This window comes from Felis catus, chromosome E1, assembly GCF_018350175.1.
Source record: "Felis catus isolate Fca126 chromosome E1, F.catus_Fca126_mat1.0, whole genome shotgun sequence".
Lineage (NCBI taxonomy): Eukaryota > Metazoa > Chordata > Mammalia > Carnivora > Felidae > Felis > Felis catus.
Window position 1 is genome coordinate 28,153,990 of NC_058381.1, and position 17,325 is coordinate 28,171,314.

General features: G+C 35.6%; 1 protein-coding gene across 2 annotated transcripts in view; it reads right to left on the reverse strand.

The window, feature by feature from the left end:
- Positions 1-1,186: 1,186 nt before the first annotated feature.
- RAD51C (RAD51 paralog C) overlaps positions 1,187-17,325 on the reverse strand; it is a 39,040-nt gene continuing 22,901 nt past the window's right edge. For both annotated transcript variants that reach the window (XM_011289106.4, XM_045044804.1), the window contains exons 6-9: positions 14,377-14,443; positions 13,383-13,443; positions 4,245-4,305; positions 1,187-2,785 (exon numbers count right to left, since the gene is read on the reverse strand). In XM_011289106.4, the coding sequence (XP_011287408.1) occupies positions 2,696-2,785; positions 4,245-4,305; positions 13,383-13,443; positions 14,377-14,443 (279 nt within the window). In that variant the 3' untranslated portion in view covers positions 1,187-2,695. The remainder of the gene's footprint in view (positions 2,786-4,244; positions 4,306-13,382; positions 13,444-14,376; positions 14,444-17,325) is intronic.

A 17,325-nucleotide genomic window follows, 5' to 3' on the forward strand; every position in this document is an offset into this window, starting at 1 on the left:
CCAAATTAGGCTCTTTAAAAAGCAGGTAAAAATTTTTTTAAAAATTTTACGTGTACATATTTTAAATTTCCTAGATTTCTACAGACCGAGTCGTCATCCCAAAATTAATGTGTCAAAGCCCAAACCTCTGTGTGACTATATTTGGAGCTTTGGGAAGGCAACTAATGTTAAATGAGGTCATACAGGTGAAGTCCTAATCTGATAGGACTGGTGGGCTTATAAGAAGATGAAGAGAGTTGGGAATGCAAGCTGGTGCAGCCACTCTGGAAAACAGTATGGAGGTTCCTCAAAAAACTAAAAATAGAACTACCCTACGACCCAGCAATTATACCACTAGGCATTTATCCAAGGGATACAGATGTGCTGTTTCAAAGGGACACATGCACCCCCATGTTTATAGCAGCACTATTGACAATAGCCAAAGTATGGAAAGAGCTCAAATGTCCCATCGATGGATGAATGGATAAAGATGATGTGGTATATATATATACAATGAAGTATTACTCGGCAATCAAAAAGAATGAAATCTTGCCATTTGCAACTACATGGATGGAACTGGAGGGTATTATGCTAAGTGAAATTAGTCAGAGAAAGACAAAAATCATGACTTCACTCATGAGGACTTTAAGAGATAAAACAGATGAACATAAGGGAAGGGAAACAAGACTAATATAAAAACAGGGAAGGGGACAAAACAGAAGAGACTCATAAATATGGAGAACAAACTGAGGGTTACTGGAGAGGTTGTGGGAGGGGGGATGGGCTAAATGGGTAAGGGGCACTAAGGAATCTACTCCTGAAATCATTGTTTCACTATATGCTAACTAATTTGGGCGTCAATTTTAAAAAATAAAAAATAAAACAAGTTAAAAAAAAGATATAGATATTAATTAAAAATAAAAAAAAGAAGATGAAGAGAAAAAGATCTCTCTCTCCATGCACATTCACCAAGGAAAGGTCCTGTGAGCACTCAGTAAGTAGATGGTTGTCTACAAGCAAGGAAGAGAAGCTTCACCAGAACCAGATATCCGGGCACACTGATCTTGGACTACCAGCCTCTAAAACTGTGAGAGAATTCTGTTGCTTAAGTTTATGGCATTTTGTTATTGTGGCCCAAGCAGACTAAGATTTAAGTATATTATAACTAGAAGAACAGTGATCTTTTTAGCAAAAACAACTTTGAAAGGATATTTACATAAAGTTTATTTATAAAGAGTTGCGCACACACACAAAAAAGTTACAACCAAAAAGAAATACACATGGCTTTGTCTATATCCTGGGTTCTATAGTTCTTTAGAGTGTTATGATGCTTTATAAAATGAGATTCCTATAGTTCTGCTCCCTAGTAACACTGATATTTATCACTAATAACCCCCTGTCTTGATTTTGTGATTGGAGCATAGAGAATATAAAATGATGGGTAATTTTTTTATAATGACTGCATTAATAAAAATATATGCCTTAAAGACCTCAAAAATAATTATAATCAGTCATCCTACACTCAAATAGTCATTTGAAATTAGTCTTCTATAATTAGGACGACCATATGCCTGATTTGCCTGGGATGGTCCTGGTTTATGTCCAGTGTCCTGATGTGATTGTTAGCAGTGTCTAATTTCATTCTCAAAAAAGTCCTGGCAAACCCTAGTTATTCTATGAATAATCAATTACAGAATAACTGTGTTTTTAAAAACTTTATAAATTTAGTGTTCACTCTGGGAGAGGAGGAAATACCAATTGCCTCTAAAATGTGGAGACCATGGTTGTCACAGTACATAATATTCAATTATTTAAATAATTTTCTTCCATTGGGAACCAGAGTAAATTTTGTGAATGAATTGAGAAGTACTAAAAAGAATCAGGTGCCAAAACACTTTTAGATGATTTTAAAACCATTCAAGAATCCAAATTTTTAATTCATTCAAACAGTGTTAAGATTATTCAAAGGAAAATGTCAATACATCTAGAATTCTAGAATGGATCACACCGTGTTTCAAAAATATAGAGATAAATAACTGTAAATTTATCAACTTGACTATTCTGGAAGATGTATGTTATAGACAATTTCTAGATAGGGTAACAGCTCCAAAGTCCTTCCCTTAACATTATAAAATAACATTAAAAAAATACACAAATGGGTTAGATTTTAGGATTGGGGTGACTAAAATCACATTGGTCATGTAAAGTTTATATCCTACCATTAAAACTGAATACAATAATATGCTGACTCATGGTGCTGGCTTTTCATTACAATAATAAAAACAAGTCATTTTTAAGAATTATGAAAACTACATTTAAAGAGGAGAACAAAATAGGAATGTGAAAAAAATATTTTCTTCCAAGGGTTCTCTACGCAATTAGCAAAAGAGGAAAAAACAGTCTGAATGGTAAATTCACACTGGCCACATGAGATCAGCTTTCCACATCTGCAAAAATACAATACCTGTATCATTTCTGCTGAATGTTACTAAAAAAGAAAATGGGGCAAAATATAATTGTAAAACTGCTTTTGAAAAATTCAGAGAATCATACTAATTAAATGTTTTTCACATTCAGTTCCTATGCTCTTGATTCAAACATCCCATAGTGTGTGTTTACATTTTATAATGAGTCTACTACTTTGTATACATTACAACTTACAGCATCAATACATATGTATACTTTAAGATTAGTCTTTGGATTCCTGTTCTTCTTCTCATTCTCGTGACCGTTTCCGGGAATTCAATGAACCTTCTGTTTGCCAAGAACATGCAGGAGCAACAACAGCATCTCTAAATCCCTGAGGCTGGAAGATGAAAAAATATACAAGTATGCTTTAAGAACATCTAAAATAACAACTGGTCTTCCAAATATTTTTAATTGATAAGAGAGCTACTTTACTGAGACAGAAGTTACCAACCACTGTGAGTGAAGAAGTTAAACCTCATGAGTACGTGTCCAAACCAGAGCTGTACTAAAGTATTTTATATCTAGAGTATTTTTTATATGTATGCGTGTATTTATTTATACATATATATATATATATATACATATATACACACATACATACAAATTTCAGTGCATTATAAACATATACTCTAAAAGACAATCCTTTTATTTATTTATGTTTATTTTTTAGAGAGAGAGAGAGACAGAGCGTGAGCAGGGGAGGGGCAGAGAGAGAGGGAGACACAGAATCTGAAGCAAGCTCCAGGCTCTGAACTATCAGCACAGAGTCTGATGCAGGGCTCGAACTCATGAACCGCGAGATTATAACCTGAGCGGGTGGGATGCTTAACCAACTGAGCCACCCAGGTGTCCCTAAAAGACAATCCTAACAAACTTTATGGTGGCTCTATTGGAAGAGGTAAAAGGAAGTAACAGGTATTAATTACTTAGGTGCTTTACAAATTATTTTCACAACTAAATAAAATTTTCCAGTTAGGATACTTTACTTTAAATTTTAGTGTTTTATTTATTTTTGAGAGAGAGAGAGAGAGAGAGACAAAGAGAAAGAGCACACATGAGTAGGGGAGAGGCAGAGACAGAGGGAGACATAATCAGAAGCAGGCTCCAGACTCTGAGCTGTAAGCACAGAGCCTTATGCAGGGCTTGAACCCACGAACTGCAAGATCATGACCTGAACTAAAGTTAGATGCTTAACCAATTGAGCCACCCAGGTGCCCCTCCAGTGAGGATACTTTAAATGCACCTAGGCAGTACAAAGACTAAATCGATGATTCAATTTCAGAATCTCTATTTCTGTTTTTGTCCTTAAAAATGAGACGCCAAGAATATATTTGGCTCAACACTACTGATAAATATGCATATTTCAGCCAAAAAGAGTGTGTTCTATGATTTTAAATTATAGGAAAATTAACATTTTAAAGTAGGATATATTTGGTGGCTATGATAGATCTATAATATCTACAGACTAAAATGAGTAGTGTTAGTATTTTTTCTTGGAAAATCTTTAACAACTTTCACTTAAAAAATTTTTAATATCCTGACATTACATATGGCATGGAACACACTAGCCTACAAATAAGTATTTCCTCTGTTCTTAAGAATAAATTTCAGTCCAATTGTGACTAGAATATTCTGTATATATACTACTATTTTGGGGATAATGTTCTAAGCATCAAAAGCTGTCCTCAAATATGCTTGCTGCCTACAGGAGTTAACAGAAGCAATTTGTAAATGCTCTCTTCAGATAATTACTGCCCACCAACACCAAAATCCCACTCTAATCAAATGATACTGACTGTGATTTGAAACAGTACTGTAGATTCCTTCTGGCTTGGTGATTTGCACAATGTTGCCAACCTGCTTAGAGAAAAAGAATAAATATACACAAATACATGATCTTAATTAATTAGTTCAGATGACTGATTTAATAATTTAAATTTAGTTTTTTCCTACAATTCTATTGCTTTGTTCTCTAAGGACACAGAAAGTAGAAAGCAAAGAAATATCAAAAATACTCCCTTTAATCAATAGCTATATGTATGCACATAATAATTATTTTATATAATAATAGACTTGTTTACCTAAGTGGAATTTTAAGCAATCTAAAAGTCCAATGACTAATTCAAATAATTTTCGATGTGACAAAATACTATTGATGTTTAAGAAAATAATGTGGAAGAAAATATTTAATTAGATGGGAAAACATTAATAATATATTAAGTAAAAGTTATGCTGTATGATCCCACCTTTATGAGTAAGTATGTAAATACACATAGACAGGAAAATTAGTAGAAGACCACAGTCAAAAAGTTAAGCTGTTATTACAGGATAAAAGGAGTTTTTTTGTTTATATTTTTCCAACTTTTTGCAGTCATCATGTATTTTTTGTTATGATAGAAGTATTAAGACAATTTCTTGGGATATAAATGAGGAATACATACTCATACTAATACAAATAAGCAAGGAAGACACATTCTTTCAAAATGATTACGTCCGGAAGAATCACTGTCATGACAAGAACAAGGTCTGTTTAGGCAGAATTCAAAAAATTTTTTAGTGTTTACTTATTTCTGAGAGAGAGAGAGAAAGCAGGGGAGGGGCAGAGAGAGAGGGAGACACAGAATCCGAAGCACCTGAAACAGCCTCCAGGCTCTGAGCTTCAGCACAGAGCCTGACGCGGAATTCAAACCCACAGATCATGAGATCATGACCTGAGCTGAGGTCGGACACTTAACTGACTGAGCCACCCAGGCACCCCTGTTTAGGTAGAATTTTATCATGTACTATGCAAAGTAATATAAAACTAAAAGATGAGGGGCACCTGGGTGGCGCAGTCGGTTAAGCGTCCGACTTCAGCCAGGTCACGATCTCGCGGTCCGTGAGTTCGAGCCCCGCGTCAGGCTCTGGGCTGATGGCTCGGAGCCTGGAGCCTGTTTCTGATTCTGTGTCTCCCTCTCTCTCTGGCCCTCCCCCGTTCATGCTCTGTCTCTCTCTGTCCCAAAAAAAAAAAAAAAAAAAAAAAAAAAAAGTTGAAAAAAAAAAAAACTAAAAGATGAAAGTAGTTAGAAATAAAATTCTAAGTTCTTATTAACTTTGCTCAAATATTTTAACAGCAAACAAATACAAGAAAAGCTTTTATTTTATTATTTAAAAAAATTTTTAATTAAGTAAGGTCTCTATGCCCAACTTGGGACTCAAACTCATGATCCCAAGATCAAGAAGCACAGCTCTACAGACTGAGCCAGCCAGGTGCCTTAAGCAAAAACTTTTAAAGTTCCTTTTAAAATCACTTTAAAACTGATATAACTTATTCACAATAGGCAAAAGATAGAAGCAACCCAAGTGTCTGACAGATGAATGGAAACATAAAAAGTGGTTTCTATGCATAATGGAGTATTATTTAGTCTTAAAAAGGAAAGAAATTCTTGTCACGTGTTATGATGAACATTGAAAACTATGCTATGTGAAAAAAGGCCAGTCATAATAGGACAAATATTGTATCATTTTACTTATATGAGGTGCCTAGAGTAGTCAAATTCATAGACAGAATGTAGAATAGTGGTTGCCACAAGCTGATGGGAGGGAAGAATAGGGAGTCAGTGTTTAATGGGAAGAGTTTCAGTTGGGGAAGAAGGAAAAGCTGTGGAGATGGATGGTGGTGATGACTGCACAATAATGTGAGTGTACTTCATGTCACTAAACCGTACACTTAAATGAAAAAAATGATGAATTTTATGATATGTACAATTTACCACAATTTTATTAAAAAAAATTTTTTTAAGGGGCGCCTAGGTGGCGCATTCGGTTAAGCGTCCGACTTCAGCCAGGTCACGATCTCACGGTCCGTGAGTTCGAGCCCCGCGTCAGGCTCGGGGTGATGGCTCAGAGCCTGGAGCCTGTTTCCGATTCTGTGTCTCCCTCTCTCTCTGCCCCTCCCCTGTTCATGCTCTGTCTCTCTCTGTCCCAAAAATAAATAAACGTTAAAAAAAAAAAAATTAAAAAAAAAAATTTTTTTTAAGTAAGCTCTATGTCCAACATGGGGCTTGAACTCACAACCCCAAAATCAAGAGTGGCATGCTCTACTGACTGAGCCAGGTAGATTTACCACAATTTTTAAAAATGGATAAAACTGCACAAATAGCAGTTTCTAACAGAGAAAAATCACAAACTCTCAGAGTTAAAAGGTTCATTAATTTCCATACAATATAATGTTGATTTTTCTTTCTTTTTTTTTTTATTGGCTGCTTGGAGTTTATTTTCCACTTGGTGCAAGGCACAAGGTTACAAGGTATGTCAAGATGCCTTGCGTGTGGCTTAGAAAGTAAAGAGTGGGGTTCTCTCAACTTCCTTTTTGGTGTTTTGCCATTTTGATATAAAAGAACCCAACTGCTTCTGCTTGCTGCAGCCTACCTAGTCTATGAGGAGGGGAAAGATGGGTAGGGGTTGTGATATGAGCTTAGGGTCTCCTAAAGCCTAGTGGCTGGTAGTGGCCACTCAGGGCTGTGTTGGCTTTGCCAGGCTGGCCACCAGGCTGCTTCCTCATGGTTTCCAGAGCCAAGTCACAGGTGATCGTGCCATTGGAGGCCTGGGGATTCCAACACTGTAGCCATGAACAGGAGAGTAGACTTCCTGAAAAAAGAAGCTTGCTTACCACTGACCCAAGTCAGCCTTGGGGAGACCAGGGTGGTAAGGGATGGCTTCCCCAGGATACTCTGCACTTATGCAGGACCTGTTACTGGAAGTGGAACCCTGGAGGCACCAGTATTAGTCATGGGTGGCCACGAGCGAGCCACTGGAGAGGATGACTGCCATGCTGTTGCTTGTAGGCTGATGGAAACTTTGGCACCAATCCCTTACGGGCCTTGGTGTGTGATCACAGGTGGTAGGGACAGGGACGCTAGGCCACATAGCCTACGGCAGAGGAAGCCACAGAAGACCACTCCCTGACCAAGATGCAAGCAAAGTCTAATTTGTTTTCAAAGAAAATTCAAAAAGGACATCTTGGTTTATGATCTGTTACTCTTCAAATTTTGAAATTGCCCCTCCACACAGGCACAATTCAAAAGAGAAGCAATCAGAGATCACAGTCCATTAGCTTAATGTCTTAGGTTTGTACTTTTAGGACAAAAATGGCAGAATCCAAAATGTCATATACTCTGTAACTGCAATTGTATACAAAAATGAAATAATTGCTGAGTAATATGTAATATAAGAATGGCATTAGGGACTGAGATTATAAGTTTTTACAATGCTTTAGAGTTGATAATTCTAACTTTAATACAAAATATAACAGAAAAATTGGGGCACCTGGCTGGCTCAGTTGGTACAGCATGGGATTCTTTTTTTAATTTTTTAAAACATTTATTTATTTTCGAAAGACCGAAAGATGGCATAAGAACAGACACTCAGATCAATGGAACAGAATAGAGAACCCAGAAATGGACCCACAAACGTATGGCCAACTAATCTTTGACAAAGCAGGAAAGAATCCAATGGAATAAAGATAGTCTCTTCAGCAAGTGGTGCTGGGAAAACTGAACAGCAACATGCAGAAGAATGAACCTGGAACACTTTCTTACACCATACACAAAAATAAACTCAAAATGGATGAAAGACCTAAACATAAGACAAGAAGCCATCAAAATCCTCGAGGAAAAAGCAGGCAAAAACCTCTTTGATCTTGCCCACAGCAACTTCTTACTCAACACGTCTCAGGAGGCAAGGGACACAAAAGCAAAAATGAACTCTTGGGACCTCATCAAAATAAAAAGCTTCTGCACAGTGAAGGAAACAATCAGCAAAACTAAAAGGCAACCGACAGAAAGGGAGAAGATATTTGCAAATGACATAACAGATAAAGGGTTAGTATCCAAAATCTAGAAAGAACTTATCAAACTCAACACCCAAAAAACAAATAATCCAGTGAAGAAATGGGCAAAAGACATGAATAAACACTTCTTCAAGGAAGACATCCAGATGGCCAACCGACACATGAAAAAATGCTCCACATCACTCATCATCGGGAAAATACAAATCAAAACCACAATGAGATACCACCTCACACCTGTCATGAACAACTCAGGCAACAACAGATGTTGGCAAGGATGTGGAGAAAGAGGACCTCTTTTGCATTGCTGGTGGCAATGCAAGCTGGTGCAGCCACTCTGGAAAACAGTATGGAAGTTCCTCAAAAAACTAAAAATAGAACTACCCTACGACCCAGCAATTGCACTGCACTAGGCGTTTATCCAAGGGATACAGGTGTGCTGTTTCAAAGGGACACATGCACCCCCATGTTTATAGCAGCACTATTGACAATAGCCAAAGTATGGAAAGAGCCCAAATGTCCATCGACGGATGAATGGATAAAGAAGATGTGGTATATATATACAATGAAGTATTACTCGGCAATCAAAAAGAATGAAATCTTGCCATTTGCAACTACATGGATGGAACTGGAGGGTATTATGCTAATTGAAATTAGTCAGTCAGAGAAAGACAAAAATCATATGGCTTCACTCATATGAGGACTTTAAGAGACAAAACAGATGAACATAAGGGAAGGGAAACAAAACTAATATAAAAACAGGGAGGGGGACAAAACAGAAGAGACTCATAAATATGGAGAACAAACTGAGGGTTACTGGAGGGGTTGTGGGAGGGGGGATGGGCTAAATGGGTTAAGGGGCACTAAGGAATCTACCCCTGAAATCATTGTTTCACTATATGCTAACTAATTTGGATGTAAATTTTAAAAAATAAAATTTTAAATTAAAAAAAAAAAAAAAAAGACCGAGAGAAACAGAGCATGAGTGGGGGAGGGGCAGAGAGAGAGAGAGACACTGAATCCGAAGTAGGCTCCAGGCTCTGAGTTGTCAACACAGAGCCCAATGCAGGGCTCAAACCCATAAACCGTGAGATCGTGACCTGAGCTAAGTCAGACACTTAACCAACTGAGCCACCCAGCCCCCTGAACATGGGATTCTTGACCTCTGAGTCATGAGTTAGAGGCCCACTTTGGGCACTGAGATTACTTTAAAAAAATAAAAATAAAAGTAAAAAAAAAAATAAATAAAAATACATATATATATATATATAGACACATATATGTACACACACATATACATATATATACATGTGTGTGTACATATGTGTCTATATATATATTTTTTTACTTTTATTTTTATTTTTTTAAGTATATGTATATATACTTTTTACTTTATAAGTATAAAAGTATATATAAGTATACTTTTTACTTTTATTTTTATTTTTTTAAGTATATGTATATATATATACATATGTGTCTGTACATATATGTATATATACATGTACATATACATGCATATATATGTATATATATGTATATATACATACGTGTGTATATATATATATATACACACACACACACACATATATATATATACATATATATATATAAAGAGAGGTATGGTGTATTTTAACCTGTCTTGTTAAAAAATCATTCTTTTTGATTCAATAAAAATTAGCTAACCTTCTGAAAAATTATCTAAATCACGTCATATCACAATATGTCCAAAAAGATACCCAATACATCTGAATTTTCTGAGAAAATTATTAAAAAGTAAATGAGCTTTTCAGAAGCATTTACATGTTTATTAAAAATCCTAAAGTCAAGTAGGCATTAAATATTCAGGGTGAAAATTTTCCTCTAATTTCTAGGTAAAAATAAAATTTTATATTTCATATCTGCATCTCAAGAGATCTTTTTAAACAACAAACTAAACCAAAGAATCACTTGGCTCATGGCCCCAGCTAAGATGAAGCTTAACATATGGCTGAACTACACAGTTTGGGTCAGGAAGAAATAAGACAGAAGCACAATTTGTGCTCTAAAGCTGAGCACACATATGAAACACTATGTGGGGGTGTTGATGTATTACTCCACTCTACCACCAGATCTTTCTGGCAAAAAGTGATATAATTCTGAAAAATCTCAGCCTCATATTATCATGAATATGAAATTTGGAGGAAATCCCACACAATATACAGGACAGAGATAAAAGTATTTATTTGAATAACTGTTGGAATGTTATTTCATTGTTAGAGGGTAAAAGGGGTTTCTGGTTAAAAGATGGGGACTGAAGCATAAGATAGGACACTTAAGTTCAATTCTCAATATAAATTTGGCTAGTCAAGGTTTTTAGTTTTCTACTCTAACTGGAAGTGTTCATTTTTATAACTATTTTTCCCCAGTGTGAATTTCTATTTTCATCCTTTCAAGATAAACTAAATGTTAAAACACATACAAGACTTCATGCAACTTTAATGACTTAAAGATAACTGGTTTTAAACAATGAAGAACAAAACTATTTTAATTCTACTAAATGAGGTCAACTTATTCTGATCATAATAAAGTATGCAAATTACTTATATATCTCTAGCTGGGGAGAAAAAAACAGTTTGGAGAAAAAGGATTTTATCTAAAAAGGAGGATAAGAGCTATACTTTCAGATTTGCTGGCAATCAACACAATACTATAATTACATTCTAGAAACAGCAATTATAGGAAAAGAGACTATTATAGAGTCAGCTATAAACTTTGGATACTACTACTTATTTCATAGAGTTATTTGGAAAATAAAATGAAGTATTATATATACATACACATAATGCTTAGTAAAGGATAGTTAATAAATATTCAATAAGTGGTAGCTATTATTTACTACTTAATTAATCTTTCTGGGCAGCCTTGGTATTCTCACTTCTATGTAAGTATAGATCCCTCAAAAAATTATCGAAGGGATTATTGAAGGAAATGTTGTATACAAAAACTGCCCAGTTAAATACCTAGTATCAGCAAGTAGTCACTAAAATAATAGTCTGGGATATAGAAAAAACTTATGGAACAGATTTCCCCTAAATCCATCTAATTCATTGTCAAGTGTTCTATACCATTCTCCAATTTCTTGGAAAGGATCAGTAAGAAGCTGGAAGTCATAAAATGGCTAACTCCTAAAAAGTAAGCATAATCTTCTGATCTCCTGGGTACCTAATCAATGCTAACTTCTACAATTTGACAAAGAAGGCAAACATCTCCTTCCAATGAGTGCATTAAAAGAGGAAACATCTTTGGGGCACCTGGGTGTCTCAGCCAGTTAAGCATCCGACTTCAGCTCAGGTCATTATCTCACAGTGAGTTTGAGCCCCACGTTGGGCTCTGTGCTACAGAGCCCGGAGCCTGCTTTGGATCCTGTGTCTCTCTCTCTTTTTGCCCCTCCTCTGCTCTCTCTCTCAAAAATAAATAAACATTAAAGAAAAAAAAAAAAGATGGAGCATCTTAAAAAACAAAAAGACCCTAAACAAAAAGACTGAAACATCTTGCTTTGCTTGTATTATTTTTATTTTTTAGATGTATTCTATTAGTGAATATTTAATAGTAGAATAAAAGTGGCCATTTAAAATGGGAATTCCTAAAAACATTTAACAGTGGGATGTACTTTACAGAAAACCTAAATCTGAGAAAATATAAGTAATATGTTCATAAGATTCTCATCTGCAGAACTGTTGACAAATGTTTACAATAGAGTTTGTTGCCAAGGAAAGAATTCCTTTTGTGATCCAGAATACAATGACTTATTTACAGAACTGGGGGATGGAAGTTAATTGTAAAGCACTATGTATTATGGGGGATGGGGGGGGAGGAGAGTTACCTGAGCTCTTTGGAAATGCCATTTTTTTTTTAAATTTTTTTTTTTCAACGTTTATTTATTTTTGGGACAGAGAGAGACAGAGCATGAATGGGGGAGGGGGCAGAGAGAGAGGGAGACACAGAATCGGAAACAGGCTCCAGGCTCTGAGCCATCAGCCCAGAGCCTGACGTGGGGCTCGAACTCACGGAGCGTGAGATTGTGACCTGGCTGAAGTCGGACGCTTAACCGACTGCGCCACCCAGGCGCCCCAGGAAATGCCATTTTTAAAAGGGACACAAACCATGTGAATTAGTTTCAAAAGATGTATATAAAAGTAATAAATTCTGCTATGAGTTCAGAGTTAACTAAAACCTAATTTGGTCAGGCATGATTTTTTTCAGTTTGGAGAACAGAAAAATGTAGATAAAGAACTAGACAATATCACTGACCAGACCTGATTTATATTTAAGCAACTCTTTTTTTTCATCTTTGCCCACCTGCTGTCTCACTCTCCCCCCATTCATTAGAGCACTTCCAAATGAAGTTCTCTCAGTTATACCAATTAATCTCAAAGCAGAGAAGCTGCATAAATCTGACATTTCTAGAAGTGTATAATAAAAGACTCCACAGCTTTCATTTGCCTATTTTAAAGAAAATGAAAGCTGGTTTGTTCATTTGCTCAGCAGCTTTAAAAACAAATACAAAGGTATCACGCTGCCATAGTTTTATTTTAAAGAACAATACTTGTGAAAGGCAGGTAAGTAACTGGATAACAAAAGTAGGATAGCAAAATACAAAAGAAAACAAAAATAAACACAATTTCATACCCAAAATATATTAAGCAACTAAGAAAAACCATCCTATTTTCCACATAAATTGGCCTAAAGCTAACCTCAAAGTTTTCCTTTTGTCTTGGTTTTATTCTTCCTTCAATCCCTTCTAGGAACAGAGAGTACCCACCTCCTTCTGCAAGACTAATAAATGGTACTTGGTTTCAAAGAGCTTTAGAAGGTAGCATTCCTTGGCCACCTACTCATTTCAGGTGCACCCCATCATTTAAATATTCCAAAGCATTTCCTATGTTAGCTAAATGTGTAGTTTAACAATATGTTTCTATGATTTCTCTAGGTGATAGAGAACAAGGCAACAAAAGCTTTAGTTCATGGGGGTACTGTAGATTTCATCCACTGGAGTAGATCTAAGAAAACATAACTGTTGGTGTAATTAACCCAATATTCAAAATTATTAACTTGTTTCTATACTGACCTTTGATTTTGGTCCCAATGAAAGATTAGCCGTATTGTAGCAGCATGTCCCCAGCTTTCCCCTAGTGGGAACAAGAACAGAACAACTGTATATTACCTTACTGACAAGGTTATAAGTCTTTCAGAATGCCTCTGACCAAAACAGTTTTATTATACCTAATTTAACACAAAAATATACTTACACTTTCAAAATCCCTTGTATATGGGTGGCAACTTGAGATTAATAGATTCTTACCTATCTATGGAAATACTGCAGATCATTATCCTTTATTTGCTTTCAGAAAACTTTATAGTTTGAGTCAACATATTTGTCAATCTTCCTTATCACACTTACTAACATATTTCCGGCTACCAGAAGAAAAGCAAAAACTCAGACAGAATATTCTTAAAGAATTTAGTACAAAACAATCTCGAAACACTGTGTCCTAACAAAACCATGACTGAGGTTAGGAAAAATCATAAGTCTATTCACTGTAGTGTGATCAGTATTTAAATGGATTTACCCTTCTTACTGCCTAAGACTTTCTGAAGGCAAGAGTCATCTTATGAATACTGATATGCTCAGTACCTGACACAATGGTTGCCGAATAGTAGATGCTCAATAAATGTTTGTTAAATAACTGAAAGGATGAGTCAGTGTCTAAGGACACTGTGCTCCATGCTCACTTGTCAGTGAGGAAGACAGATACAATCTCTGCTTTCATGGAACCTACAGTACTCAACAAGCATCAAATGAAAGAGGTAGAAAAAACTGTGTTAAATTAAAAATGCGGGGTGCCTGGGTGGTTTAGTTGGTTAAGTATCTGACTCTTGATTTTGGCTCAGGTCACGATCTCACAGTTCTTAAGACTGAGCCCCATGTCAGACTCTGCACTGAGTGGAGCCTGCTTGGGATTCTCTCTCTGGCCCTCCCCTACTCACACACACTCTTTCTCTCTCAAAATAAATAAATAAACTTTAAAAAATTAAAAATTCTTATCTGATTAATTACCCACCCAATGCAGGAACCAGCAAGGCCTGATTTCTATCAATTTTTGTTGTCATCTGATTAGTTAAAAGTACCTAAAAAAGGTGAGAAAATTAGGTGAGTCTCTCCCCCAAATTATCAAATAGTCCTGTGACTTTACTATTCTGAATACAATTTAAAGAAAAACATATTTAGGTAATGAAAACTTTTCTGATAAATTCTTAAAAATTTACCCATTAAAATGACTAATTATCTGAAAACAGGTTCTATTGAACATAAACATTTTTAACAGACAAGAACAAAGTTCTAATTGTGAAAATGGAAGAATAAAAATAGATAATACATAATACATAAAGGTCTAAAGAGACCATGTATAAAAACTTCCTAAATGGGAGTATTGGAAAAACCTCACTTTTAAAAATTAAGTTTTGGATAAGCCAATAGAATCCACCAGACCAACAGTAGCAATATCAGTAGTGGTAATAAACATTTATTGAGTACTTAATAAATATCAGAAGCTATGCTAAGTGCTTTACCTTCATTATCTTATTTAGCCTTCACAACTACTACATGAATGAAGTATTATTATTATTCCAGTTTAACACATGAGAAATCAGAAGCTTACAAAGATTGAGTCTCTTTTTTTTTTTTTTTTAACCACTGTTGCCTCTCTAGAATATATTTAATCAAAAGAGTGTGACATACTTAATAAATACTCACTGTTTCCTCTTCAGGAAAGAGACAAATACAGTTATTACCATTTCTGGTTTTATAGGAAAAAAAAAACTGAAGCAAAAATTATGAGAAAAGACCTAAAATCATAAAGAAAATACAGAAGAAGTGGGAAAAAATGAAACCCAGTAATCAGGTCAAATGACTCCAAATTATGACTATACTCGTCTGCTGATAATAGATATAGGTGTTACTTTATTCAAAGATGGCCCTCAAGGCTAAAAATATTACTAATTCTTTTGGATTAAATAGTGACTTACAGAAAAGATTCCATGGTTTGAAGGAGAGCAATTTTATTCTTTTTGGTATTTTAAATTAAATTATTTAATTAAAAATTTTTGTTAATGTTTATTTTTGAAAAAGAGAGAATATGAGCTGGGGAGGGGCAGAGAGAGAGGGAAAGATGGGGGTTCAAAGTGGTCTCTGCACTGGGGCACCTAGGTGGCTCAGTCGGTTGAGCATTCAACTTCAGCTCAGGTCATGATCTTACGGTTTATGAATTTGAGCTCTGCATTGGGCTCTGTGCTGACGGGTCAGAGCCTAGAGCCTGCTTCAGATTCCGTGTCTCCCTCTCTCTGCCCCTCCCCTGCTCATGCTCTCTCTGTCAAATGTAAATAAACATTAAAACATTTTAAGAGAAACAAAACAAAACAAAGCGGGCTCTGTACTAATAGTGGAGAGCCTGATGCCAGGCTCAAACTCATGAACTGTGAGATCATGACCTGAGCTGAAGTCACTTAACCGACTGAGCCACCCAGGCACCCCTCTATTTTTTAACTCCAGTATAGTTAACATAGTATTATATTAGCTTCAGGTGTACAATATAGTCATTCAACAATTATATACATACACACACACACACACACACACACACATCTTCCTTATCAATTCATCTGTTGCTAGATGCTTGGGTTGCTTCCATATCTTGGCTATTGTAAATAATACTGCAATAAACATGGGGGTGCATATATCCTTTTGAATTAGTGTTTTCTTATTCTTTGGGTAAATACCCAGTAGTGTGATTACTGGATCACATTACTTCTATTTTTAATTTTTCAGGAACCTCCATACTGTTTTTCATAGCGGCCACACCAATTTGCATTCCCACCAATAGTGCTTGAGGACTCCTTTCTCTTTACAACCTCACCAACACTTGCTGTTTCTTGTGTTTTTGATTTTAGTCATTCTGACAGGTATGAGGTGATATCTCACTGTGGTTTTGATTTGCATTTCCGTGATGATTGATGATGCTGAGCATCTTTTCATGTGTCTGTTGGCAATTTGTATGTCTTCTTTGGAGAAATATGTGTTCAGGTCTTCTGCCTATTTTTTAATTGGATTATTCAGTGTTTTTTGGTATTGAGTTGTATAAATTTTTTAATTTTCTTTATACTGCCCTAACACAAAAGAGATTTATTCTGCCCTGTAAGCAGTGAGTTGTATAAATTCTTTATATATTTTGGATAACTCCTTATTGGTTATATCATTCACAAGTATCTTTTCCCACTCAGTAGGCTGTCTTTTAGTTTCATTGGTTTCCTTTGCTGGGCAGAAGTTTTTTACTTTGATGTAGTTTCAATAATTTATTTTTGTTTTTGTTTCCCTTACCTCAAAATGAAGGACAGTAATTTTAAAGTAGAGAAAATGAGTGTTTAAAGCTGACTTAATGCAGTAAAAGATTATCTGGCACTTCCCAGCCCCAAATTCTCTAGAAAGAGTTCTTTTAAATATTCTTCCAATACAGACCTTCCCACCAGAAATATGACAGATACAATTGCAAGCTGAAACTGATAAAGAACTTCTATGAAAAGCAATGAAAAAAGTACCTGTTCTGAAAAAGTCATCAGTTCCATAAGAAAATGGAGAAAGAAAAGGCTGTTTGGCTATTCCCACTGCAGTGGTATTTTTATTTGTCTACAAAGGAGAAATCTGTGCTCCATCTAGATTTCAATTAGCCACCAACTGGACGACACATTTTCTTCTAGCTCCTCTTCCCTTTAGTGCCACAATGGCTTCCCCATGTACTACCTCATGCCATGCATCTTAGAACAAGCTAAGCGGAATGTAAACTGATAATTACCTGAAATATAGGATTAACTGGCATCCCCAACATGCTGAATAATACCCTTTACAGACTACCAAGTGTTTAAACTCTAGTAACTGGGATATTTATTTATACCACCACTTTTTGGTTAGAGGTGCACCATCCAATTCTGCAGCCATTAGCTACACATAGAGCTTTTAA